Below are 12,628 nucleotides of genomic sequence, written 5' to 3' on the forward strand. Positions count from 1 at the left end.
AGTATAGTTTATCCTCTGTTGAGTTCAGTTTTATCCAAATGTGCTTATTGGATGTCTTTACTTTTGCAGGTATGTTTTTGTCAGAAATGATCGAGAAATACTTTGTTTCCCCGACATTATTCCGAGTGATCCGTCTGGCCAGGATCGGCCGCATTCTCCGCCTTATTAAGGGTGCTAAAGGCATTCGGACTCTCCTCTTCGCCCTGATGATGTCACTTCCTGCTCTATTTAACATTGGTCTTCTCCTCTTCTTGGTCATGTTCATTTACGCTATTTTCGGCATGTCCAATTTTGCCTACGTCAAACAGGAGTCTGGAATCGACGACATGTTCAATTTTGAGACCTTTGGGAACAGTATGCTCTGTTTGTTCCAAATCACTACCTCAGCTGGGTGGGATGGTCTGTTGGCACCCATCCTGAACAAGTGGGAACCTGACTGTGATAGCCAGATGGAACACCCAGGCAACAACTACAAAGGCAACTGTGGCAACCCATCAGTGGGTATTTTCTTTTTCGTCAGCTACATCATCATTTGTTTCCTTATTGTGGTCAACATGTACATCGCCGTAATCCTGGAGAACTTCAGCGTGGCAACGGAAGAGAGTGCCGAGCCACTGAGCGAGGATGACTTTGAGATGTTCTACGAAGTGTGGGAGCGTTTTGACCCTGACGCCACACAGTTCATGGAGTACAGCAAGCTCTCAGACTTTGCCGATGCACTTGACCCGCCCTTGCGTATGCCCAAGCCAAACATGATTCAGCTCATCTCTATGGACTTGCCGATGGTCAGTGGCGAGCGGATCCACTGCCTCGACATCCTTTTTGCCTTCACCAAGCGAGTACTCGGGGAAGGCGGTGAGATGGACGTGTTGCGTGGACAGATGGAAGAACGTTTTATGGCATCGAACCCCTCAAAGGTCTCGTACGAGCCTATCACCACTACTCTCCGCCGCAAACAGGAAGACATGTCCTCCATCATCATCCAGAGAGCCTTTCGCCGCTACATGATTTGCATGGCCATGAAAAAGGCTTCGGCCCTCTACAAAGAACAACTGAAAGAAGGATTACGTGACCCTGACAAGGACGTGATGGTCATCAGCAAGTTCAATGAGAACTCTATCTCAGACAAAACAGACATCACCCCTTCTACAGCTTCCCCACCCTCTTACAACAGCGTGACAAAATCTGACAAAGACAAATATGAGAAAGAAAATGGTGAGAAGAAAAAAGATTTGAAAGAGCGAAAGAAATAGACCCCCCACACACACACATGCACACACTGTTGTGTGTTAATTGCTTGGAGTTGATGAATGTCTCGAGTAGGGGAGGCCAAATACGTTGTGTATAAAGTGAAACCACAAGGACATCTAAAGGGACCAAATCATCCAGAACACGTTACCACACTGAAAAGATGTGCAGACAATTGATTTTCTGTTGGGTAGATTTGTTAATTGGCACAGTTTTGTGTACTATTGAGTTGTCTGTAGTTAGTGTTGCTACTCCTATAAATACAGTGTCATTCATTTGAAAATGGCTTTATTTCTCAAAGTACTCTGCTTTATTTGTTGTTATTTTGTTTGGGTATGGAAAAGGGTTTTTTTTCCGCCAGTAAACGACAATGCCTGAAATACTTCAACTCCACCATTTAGGGAAGGATCTCCACCCTATACTGTGGAGCAAAGAGTGAGGAGAGAAAATACTAAAGAAATCTTTGAGCCAGATGTTGGATGGGTCATATGGGTCATCTATCATGCTAAGCGCTAACATTGCAAGTAGAAGAGGATACTGCAGAACAAGATTAGCATCTGGGTTTCTTGAAGTACTAGCATTAAGTGAAAGAGTACAAGCACCCCCCCCCCAAAAAAAAAAAGTTTTTCAAGCATTGATGTCAATGAAGATATGAGTGCAACACAGTCACATAATCAGAAAACTGCTATTTTTGCCAAGAAAGCATTTGAATTGCACTTAATTCTATACTAATGCTACCAACCTTAGTTGAAGCCATATTTATATGTTATGCATATTATACTTGACATGAGAAAAAATGGTAGCACACTATGTAAGTAGATTAGTGCCACTAGGATTTGAATTTGAAATATAAAGTGAAATAGGATTTGAATTTGAAATGCCACAGAAAATAGGATTTGAATTTGAAATGTAAAGTGATCACAAGATGCGACGTAGGGCAAAGGTAGAGGTGGTGAAGGCTAAACAAGAGGCATATGACATGTACACCAGGTTAGATACGAAAGATGGAGAAAAGGATCTCACAGGTTGGCCAGACAGAGGGATAGAGACGGGAAGTAAAGGTGATTAAGGATAGCAATGGAAATATGTTGACTGGAGCCAGTAGTGTGCAAAGGAGATGGAAAGAGTACTTTGAGAAGATCATGAATGAATAAAAGGCACTGAAAAGAATGAAAAATGGGAAGACAGTTGGTCCTGATGACAATCCAGTGGAGGTATGGAAGCAATTTGGAGAGGTGGCTGTGGAGGTTTTTGACCAACTTATTCAATAGAATACTAGAGGGAGAGAAGTTGCCAGGAGAATGGAGGAAAAGTGTGCTTGTCCCCATTTTTAAGAACAAAGGCAATGTTCAAAGCTGTGGAAACTATAGAGGAATACAGATGATGAGCCACACAATGAAGTTATGAGAAAGAGTAGTGGAGGCTAGACTCGGGTCAGAATTAAGTATATGCTAGACACAGTATGGTTTCATGCCTAGAAAGAGTACCACAAGAAAGCCTATGACAGAGTACCAAGAGAGGAACTGTGGTACTGCATGCACAGGTCTGGTGTGGTGGAGAAATGTTAGAATAGTAGAGGACATGTATGAGGTCAGCAGAACAGCGGTGAGATCTACCGTAGGTGTGTCAGAAGACTTTAAGGTGGAGGTGGGACTGCGCTAAGCCCCTTCCTGTTTGCAGTACTCATGAATAGGCTGACAGATGAGGTTGGACTGGAATCCCCTTGGACTATGATGTTCGCAGATGATATTGTGATCTGCAGTGAAAGCAGGGAGCAGGGGGAAGAAGAATTTGAAAGATGGAGGCACTCACTGGAAAGGAGAGGAATGACGATTAGCCGAAGTAAAACAGAATGTATGTGCATGAATGAGAGGGGCGGAGAAGAAGAGTGAAGTTCCAGGGAGAAGAGATAGCAAGGGTGGACGACTTAAATACTTGGGGTCAACAATCCAGAGCAATTGTGAGTGTGGTAAGGAAGTGAAGGAATGGGTGCAAGAAGGGTGGAACAAGTGGCGGAAGGTGTCTGGTGTTCTATGTGACAGAAGAGTCTCCGCTAGGATGGAGGGCAAAGTTGAAAACAGTGGTGAGGCCGGTCATGATGTACCGATTAGAGATGGTGGCCCTGAAGAAACAACAGGAAGCAGAATTTGAGGTAGCAAAAATGAAAATGTTGAGGGTCTTGCTTGAAGTGACCAGGTTGGATAGGATAAGAAATGAGCTCATTAATGGGACAGCCAAAGTTGGATGTTTTGGAGACAAGATTCGAGAGAGCAGACTTCGATGTTTTGGACATGTCCAGAGGCGAGAGAGTGAGTATGTTGGTAGAAGGATGCTGAGGATGGAGCTGCCAGGCAAAAGAGCGAGAGGAAGACCAAAGCAAAGGTTGAAGGATGTTGTGAGGGAGGATATGAGGACAGTGGGTGTTAGAGAGAAAAAGACGCACGAGATGGGCTTAGATGGAAAAAGATGACACACTGTGGCGACCTCTAACGGGATAAGCTGAAAGGGGGAAAAAAAGAAGAAGAAAGTGATCACATTTTCAATAGTTGTATTTCAGTGTAACTTTTCAATGTTAACAATTCAACTGGCTACAATTCGCTGTCTGAAATTCACCCTCTGTGCCACCAGGCAGGGTTACCTCAGGTCGGATCCGGACACCCGACCAATCCAGTTTCACTTTCTTAGTATGCGACGTCACGTGACTAACAAAGTGTAAAAACAAACTGCAATTGGCTGAATGTTCTGCCTGGTTGCACAGACAGCGAAGTGTAGCAACTATTGAAAATGTGATCACAACATTTCAAATTCAAATCCTATTTTACTTTACAATTCAAATCCTGGTGGCACTAATCTACTTCCATAGCACACAAGCCAAAAAAGTGGTTACATAAATGATGGATGCATGGATGGATGGATGGATGGATGGATGGAACTTCTGCCATCTCGTAGAGGACCAATTATTTGTTCTAAAATTCACTCTTTATCACTGGGATGGATACAGTATATGAACAACATTGCATAATTGAAAGTAAATGATTTTCAGACAAATGAAGTACTGTAAAATTGGATCATTTGCTGTGAAAGACTCACTGATCAATACCAGGCTTTCAAATGGAAATTGCTCTTTTCTTAACTAAATATACATGATAGGGCCACACCACCTTCCTTGCCAAGTGGTTTTAATCACACATTGACACAGAAATTGAATGGGCATTTCACAGGTACCATAAAATTCCAACTGCATTGTCTTTTCCGTTATGATATTCCACACAGCAAAGCTGAATGTATGCAAGCAGAAGGAATGACTTTATTTTGCTCTTTTGACCTTGGTCTGGGAAATTTCCCAACAAGGGGCACTTGCAAAACATATATTGCCTCATTTACTTTAAATCAACACATTTGTGCTGAATTTCAAATTTCCTCTAGCCTATTACAAGTATGCGTCCATCCATGTTCTACTGCTTATGGTGTTCAGGGTAACAGGTGAGCTGTACCCTGTCCCAGATGATTGGGTGAGAGGTTAGGAGTATTTTTATACAATTTAACTCTACATTCTAAAAACATGCATGTGAGGTGGATAACCTGATGGATAACTCACGTGCCCTGCCTCTCAACAAAGCCTAGCTCGAATAGGCTCCAGCTCACTTTTATCCCTGACGACTATTAGCGATAGGAACTGAATGAATGAGCAAAACGTCAAATCTTTTCCAGGTACTGTAATTACATGCTAAACCTTTGCCGGTGGATCCATCGAGAAAACCAATCATACTTGAGTTGTGATTTTTCTCCCGTACATCTTTTTGCAACAAAACCAGTTAGTCTCACTAGATTAGGGGTCACCACAACCCCACTCCAAAGACTACATAAAAAATAGCTCACCAATGATGGAACATTGTGATGTTCTAGGAATGTTGTCAAAGTGATCAGGGATTTATGGAAATAAAGTGTTGCATATCTATCAGTTTCCTAATTATTGTGAATGAGTGTCTTCACAAAAATGATTAGCGAACGAGTGTCTTCACAAAAATGATTAGCATTCGTTGTTAATATTATGAAACATTTAAGGTAATTTGAGCTAATTTATTACATATCTAACTGTTAGGCCTAAGCAAAAAGCAGCTCTCAGTTTCAGAAGCCCTGGTGACCCCTGCCCTAGACACCATCCAATTCCTTTTTGTGTATGTGAGTTTGGCAATGCCCCACAGTAATCATAAATAAAAATGCAGTGGCACTTTGAGATATTACCTTAATTTGTTCTAAGACCATACTTGTAACTCAAAGTACCATGAACAAACACACATTATAATACCATAGATGCTATTCATTAGACCATCCACATTTCCTATGTAATAAAATTAAGCTAGCTGACTTAAATGCAAAGTTATGTGGTTATTTTTTTAATGCACAAGATATTATTCTCTTTCTCTTACAAAAAGTCTGATCTCAAAGCACACATAAGTCAAGTCCCTTGGATCTCAAAGCACCACCGCACAACATTTCAAGATGTGTAGAACAGGCCAAAACATGACATGGGACAGTCATAGTAAGTCTCAGTTACTATACAGCGAAGAAAATAAGTATTTGAACACCCTGCTATATTGCAACTTCTCCCACTGAGAAATCATGGAGGGGTCTGAAATTTTCATCATAGGTGCATGTCGACAGTGAGAGAGATTATCTAAAAAGAATAATCCACAAATAACAATGTATGATTTTTTTAATGATTTATTTGTGTGATACAGCTGCAAATAAGTATTTGAACACCTGTCTATCAGATAGAATTCTGACCTTCAAAGACCTGTTAGTCCGCCTTTTAAAGTCCACCTCCACTCGATGTATTATCCTGAATCAGATACCTGTTTGAGGTCATTAGCTGAATAAAGACACCTGTCCACCCCATACAATCAGTAAGACTCAAACTTGTAACATGGCCAAGACCAAAGAGCTGTCAAAGACACCAGAGACAAAATTGTACAACTCCACACGGCTGGAAAGGGCTGCGGAGAAATTGCCAAGCAGCTTGGTGAAAAAGGGTCCACTGTTGGAGCAATCATTCGAAAATGGAAGAAGCTAAACATGACGGTCAATCTCAATCGGAGTGAAGCTCCATGCAAGATATCAGCCCTGGACTATACGACAGGACTTGGTCAATGACCTGAAAAGAGCTGGGACCACCGTTTCCATGGTGACTGTTGGTTGCACACTAAGACGTCATGGTTTGAAATCATGCATGGCACTGAAGGTTCCCCTGCTTAAAGAAGCACATGTCAAGCCCCATCTTAAGTTTGCCAATGAGCATTTGGATGATACAAAGGAGTCATGGGAGAAAGCTTTGTGGTCAGATGAGACCAAAATGGAAATTTTGGGTCATAATTCCACGACTGTGTTTGGAGGAAGACGAATGATGAGTTCCCTCCCAAGAACACCATCCCTACTGTGAAGCATGGGGGTGGTAGCATCATGTTTTGGGGGGTGTTTTTCTGCACATGGGACAGGACGACTGCACTGTATTAAGGAGAGGGTGACGGCGTCCTTGTATTGTGAGATTTTGGTGAACAACCTCTTTCCCTCAGTCCGAGCACTGAGGATGGGTTGTGGCTGGGTCTTTCAACATGACAATGACCCAAAGCACACAGCCAGAAAAACCAATGGGTGGCTCTGTAAGAAGCATATCAAGGTTCTGGCGTGGCCAAGCCAGTCTCCAGACCTAAACCCAATAGAACATCTTTGGAGGGAGCTGAAACTCCGTGTTTCTGAGCGACAGCCATAAACCAGTCTGATCTAGAGAAGATCTGTTTGGAGGAGGGGGCCAAAATCCCTCCTGAAGTGTGTGCAAACCTGGTGACAACTACAGGAAACGTTTGACCTCTGTAATTGCAAACAAAGGCTACTGTACAAAATATTAACATTGGTTTTCTCAGGTGTTCAAATACTTATTTGCAGCTGTAACACACAAATAAATCGTTAAAAAAAATCATGCATTATGATTTCTAAATTTTCTTTTTCGATTATCTCTCTCACAGTGGACATGCACCTAGGATGAAAATTTCAGACCTCTGCATGATTTCTAAGTGGGAGAACTTGCAATAGAGCAGAGTGTTCAAATACTTATTTTCTTCACTGTATATGGTTTGAAGTGGATTGTAAGTAATCATACAACTATTTTGGGCCACAGTTTGCATTGTTTGAAAAAAGCATATTTATATTATTTTAAGGTTTTAGTGTGTGTGTGTGGGGGGGGGGGGGGGGGGGGCGGGGGTGTACCTAGACCTTTCCCAGCTGAATTTGGGTGAGTGTTATGGAACACCAAGGAATGTTTCAAATTGATTACAGGAAAAATAGAGAACTAATGACATCTCCTTATTTTTGTTGTGCACATAATAAACAGCGATTATCTGTATATACTAGCCAGTCATCACATAATAGCCATCTCTAATTGCTCATGTGCTGTTTTAGTGAACTGCTTGCGGGATGTGACTGCAACCCTGGTATGATTATTGTTTAAATGCCAAAAGAATAAAATTACGGGACATATTTTTCATAAATGTCATCTTTTTTTTATTGGAGCGGTCTGTTCAGTTCATCGATGTTCGTTTATTAAACTCATTCAGGTAAACATTGACCAATGTTAATAGCTCATGTCAACGGTGATTTAAATCGGATTAAGTCTTTTAAATATAAAAAGTTGAAGAATGAAACATGAAAATGTACAGGAAGAAGAAGGAAAAGGTCAAGAAACGTCAAGATGACCGGCACTCCCCAACTAACATTATCCTGACCTTCAGCTGCTCTCCTCATTGCAGTTGCCTGGCAACCGAACACATCGAGGACCCCAACCCAACACTTAACAAAAGTCATCAGCTGACTGATTTCTCGCTGACCCATAATGCTTTGCAAAACATCCCATTTTACAAGCCTCTCAACATGACTACGGGCCAAAGGGCATCACATCCAAAGCCGTCAGAGGGCAATCACCAAAAGAGTCGTTCTCGATGGCAAAATTGCATGACTCTCACGTTGTACTTGTTACACCACTCACGAAAGACTCCTCAGGTGGTGTGGGGAAAACGTCAGGAAACCTCCGGAAAACAACGGCTTGCAGGTGCGTACACAGCAACACTCGCCACATAGCTTCTCCTCTCCTTCAGTCAACGGCATCAGGTTATAACCCGCCGTCACATGTTGGTGGGTGAAACGTGCAAACCTATCGCCGTCTCCCACACAGAGAATAGTTAGAAGGCATAAAAACATTTTAAAGAAACAAGTGCATTAAAAAAAAGGTATAACAAGTTCTTTACAGGTGCTATACATACTCTAGTAGAAGTACAAACTCTGATGAAAAAGTAGCACTGTACATCTAGATCTACATCTGATTTGACTTATTGGAGTAAAGGAGTAAGGAAGGAGTACAGACTAATAATATAAGGGATATGAAATATAACATTTCAAGTATAGATACATCAAATCTACTTTTTTTCCCAATACCTAACGTCTGTCTGTAAGAAACCTCATCAGGTTTCACTTCAAGTCTGAAAATGAGTGCTGGTATATACAGTGAAGAAAATAAGTACTTGAACACCCTGCTATATTGCATATTCTCCCACTTGGAAATCATGGGGGGGGGGGGGGTCCTGAAATGCATGGCCAATGTGAGAGAGATAATCCAAACAAGAAAAATCCAGAAATAACAATGTATATATTTTTTTAACGATTTATTTGTGTGATACAGCTGCAAATAAGTACTTGAACACCTGACAAAACCAATGTAAATATTTGGTACAGTTACCTTTATTTCTTATTCAAACGTTTCCTGTAGTTGTTCACTGGGTTTGCACACACTGCAGGAGGGATTTTGGCCCACTCATCCACACAGATCTTCTCCAGATCAGACTGGTTTCTGGGCTGTCGCTGAGAAACATGGAGTTTCATCTTACTCCAAAGATGTTCTATTGGGTTTAGGTCTGGAGACTGGCTTGGCCACGCCAGAACCTTGATATGCTTCTTACAGAGCCACCCATTGGTTTTTCTGGCTGTGTGCTTTGGGTCATTGTCATGTTGAAAGACCCAGCCACGACCCATCTTCAGTGCTCGGACTGAGGGAAAGAGGTTGTTCACCAAAATCTCACAATACAAGGACGCGGTCACCCTGTCCTTAATGCAGTGCAGTCGTCCTGTCCCATGTGCAGAAAAACACCCCCAAAAACATGATGCTACCACCCCCATGCTTCACAGTAGGGATGGTGTTCTTGGGATGGAACTCATCATTCATCTTCCTCCAAACACAGTTAGTGGAATTATGACCAAAAAGTTCCATTTTGGTCTCATCTGACCACAAATTTTTTTCCCATGACTCCTCTGTATCATCCAAATGGTCATTGGCAAACTTGAGACGGGCCTTGACATGTGCTTGTTTAAGCAGGGGAACCTTCCGTGCCATGCATGATTTCAAACCATGACGTCTTAGTGTGCAACCAGCAGTCACCATGGTCCCAGATCTTTTCAGGTCATTGACCAAGTCCTGTCGTATAGTCCAGGGCTGATATCTTGCATGGGGCTCCACTCCGATTGAGATTGACAGTCATGTTTAGCTTTTTCCATTTTCTAATGGTTGCTCCAACTGTGGGCCTGTTTTCACCAAGCTGCTTGGCAATTTCACTCTAGCCCTATCCAGCTGTGTGGAGTTGTACAATTTTGTCTCTGGTGTCTTTGGACAGCTCTTTGGTCTTGGCCATGTTACAAGTTTGAGTCTTACTGATTGTATGGGGTGGACAGGTGTCTTTATGCAGCTCACACATGTGCATCTGACTCATGATAATACATGGAGTGGAGGTGGACTTTTAAAGGCGGACTAACAGATCTTTGAGGGTCAGAATTCTAACTGATAGGTGTCCAAATACTTATTTGCAGCTGCATCACACAAATAATTTGTTAAAAAACATACGTTGTGATTTCTGGATTTTTCTTTTTAGATGATCTCTCTCACAGTGGACATGCACCAATGATGAAAATTTCAGACCAGTCCATGATTTCTAAGTGGGAGAACTTGCAATATAGCAGGGTGTTCAAATACTTATTTTTTCACTGGAGTTAAACAACTTTATTCCTTTATCTATGCCAGTGATTTACATTGACGGGTAGGAAAAAACACTATTGTTTCGCTCGATGGCAGAAGCTATGTAATCTGTATGTCCACTTGTAACTGTTAGTATAACAATTACAGCTTTGTGTTCAACTAAATTGGCTCACACTTCACACAGTTTGTCCATTTGTGAATAAATTCAGACAAGATTATCACTTTCAGTGTCTGCAGCCCTATGGGGGCACAAACCAGTGCAATCTGTAGGCCGGTCCCAAGCCCGGATAAATGCAGAGGGTTGCGTCAGGAAGGGCATCCGGCGTAAAAACTGTGCCAAACAAATATGAGCGTTCATCTAAAGAATCCCATACCGGATCGGTCGTGGCCCGGGTTAACAACGCCCGCCCCCGGCACTGCTAACCTGCAGGGCGTCGGTGGAAATTCAGCTACTGTGGGTCGAAGACAAAGAAGAGGAGGAAACCGGACCCAGCGTCAGAAGAAAAAGAGGAATGCACAGAGCCTACAACTGAGTGTAGGGACTTTGAATGTTGGGACTATGACAGGAAAAGCTCAGGAGTTGGTTGACATGATGATTAGGAGAAAGGTTGATATTCTGTGCATCCAAGAGAGCAGGTGGAAAGGTAGTAAGGCTAGAAATTTGGGAGCAGGGTTTAAATTATTCTACCACAGAGTAGATGGGAAGAGAAATGGAGTAGGGGTTATTTTAAAGGAAGAGCTGGCTAAGAATGTCTTGGAGGTGAAAAGAGTATCAGATCGAGTGATGAGACTAAAATTTGAAATTGAGGGTGTTATGTATAATGTGGTTAGCGGCTATGCACCACAGGTAGGATGTGACCTAGAGTTAAAAGAGAAATTCTGGAAGGAACTAGATGAAGTAGTTCTGAGCATCCCAGACAGCGAGAGAGTTGTGATTGGTGCAGATTGTAATGGACATATTGGTAAAGGAAACAGGGGCGATGTGCATCCAAGAGAGCAGATGGAAAGGTAGTAAGGCTAGAAATTTGGGAGCAGGGTTTAAATTATTCTACCACGGAGTAGATGGGAAGAGAAATGGAGTAGGGGTTATTTTAAAGGAAGAGCTGGCTAAGAATGTCTTGGAGGTGAAAAGAGTATCAGATCGAGTGATGAGACTAAAATTTGAAATTGAGGGTGTTATGTATAATGTGGTTAGCGGCTATGCACCACAGGTAGGATGTGACCTAGAGTTAAAAGAGAAATTCTGGAAGGAACTAGATGAAGTAGTTCTGAGCATCCAGACAGCGAGAGAGTTGTGATTGGTGCAGATTGTAATGGACATATTGGTAAAGGAAACAGGGGCGATGAAGAAGTGATGGGTAAGTACGGCATCCAGGAAAGGAACTTTGAAGGCAGATGGTGGTGGACTTTGCAAAAAGGATGGAGATGGCTGTAGTGAACACTTATTTCCAGAAGAGGGAGGATCATATAGTGACCTACAAGAGCGGAGGTAGAACCACGCAGGTAGATTATATTTTGTGCAGACGATGTAATCTGAAGGAGGTTACTGACTGTAAAGTAGTGGTAGGGGAGAGTGTAGCTCGACAGCATAGGATGGTAGTATGTAGGATGATTCTGGTGGTGGGTAGGAAGATTAAGAAGACAAAGGTAGAGCAGAGAACCATGTGGTGGAAGCTGAGAAAGGAAGAATGTTGTGCGGCCTTCCGGAAAGAGGTGAGACAGGCTCTTGATGGACAACCGAAGCTCCCGGAAGACTGGACGACGACAGCCAAGGTGATCAGAGAGACAGGCAGGAGAGTACTTGGTGTGTCATCTGGTAGGAAAGGGGAGAAGGAGACTTGGTGGTGGAACCCCATAATACAGGGAGTCATACAAGGAAAGAGATTAGCGAAGAAGAAGTGGGATACTGAGAGGACTGAGCAGAGGTGAAAGGAGTACATCGAGATGCGACGTAGGGCAAAGGTAGAGGTGGCAAAGGCTAAACAAGAGGCATATGAAGACATGTACACCAGGTTGGACACGAAAGAAGGAGAAAAGGATCTCTACAGGTTGGCCAGACAGAGGGATAGAGATGGGAAGGATGTGCAGCAGATAAGGGTGATTAAGGATCGAGATGGAAATGTGTTGACTGGTGCCAGTAGTGTGCTAAACAGATGGAAAGAATACTTGGAGAAGTTGATGAATGAAGAAAATGAGAGAGAAGGAAGAGTTGAAGAGGCAAGAGTGAAGGACGAGGAAGTGGAAATGATTACCAAGGGGGAGGTCAGAAAGGCACTACAAAGGATGAAAAATGGAAAGACAGTTGGT

At 42.6% G+C, this 12,628-nt stretch overlaps 1 protein-coding gene across 1 annotated transcript in view; it reads left to right on the forward strand.

Moving 5' to 3' along the window:
* scn1lab (sodium channel, voltage-gated, type I like, alpha b) overlaps nucleotides 1-5,566 on the forward strand; it is a 44,046-nt gene extending 38,480 nt beyond the window's left edge. The window contains exon 27 of the mRNA XM_061835973.1: nucleotides 70-5,566. Within this exon, the coding sequence (XP_061691957.1) occupies nucleotides 70-1,253 (1,184 nt within the window). The 3' untranslated portion in view covers nucleotides 1,254-5,566. The remainder of the gene's footprint in view (nucleotides 1-69) is intronic.
* The last annotated feature ends 7,062 nt before the right edge of the window (nucleotides 5,567-12,628 follow it).

This window comes from Syngnathoides biaculeatus, chromosome 2 (assembly GCF_019802595.1).
Source record: "Syngnathoides biaculeatus isolate LvHL_M chromosome 2, ASM1980259v1, whole genome shotgun sequence".
Lineage (NCBI taxonomy): Eukaryota > Metazoa > Chordata > Actinopteri > Syngnathiformes > Syngnathidae > Syngnathoides > Syngnathoides biaculeatus.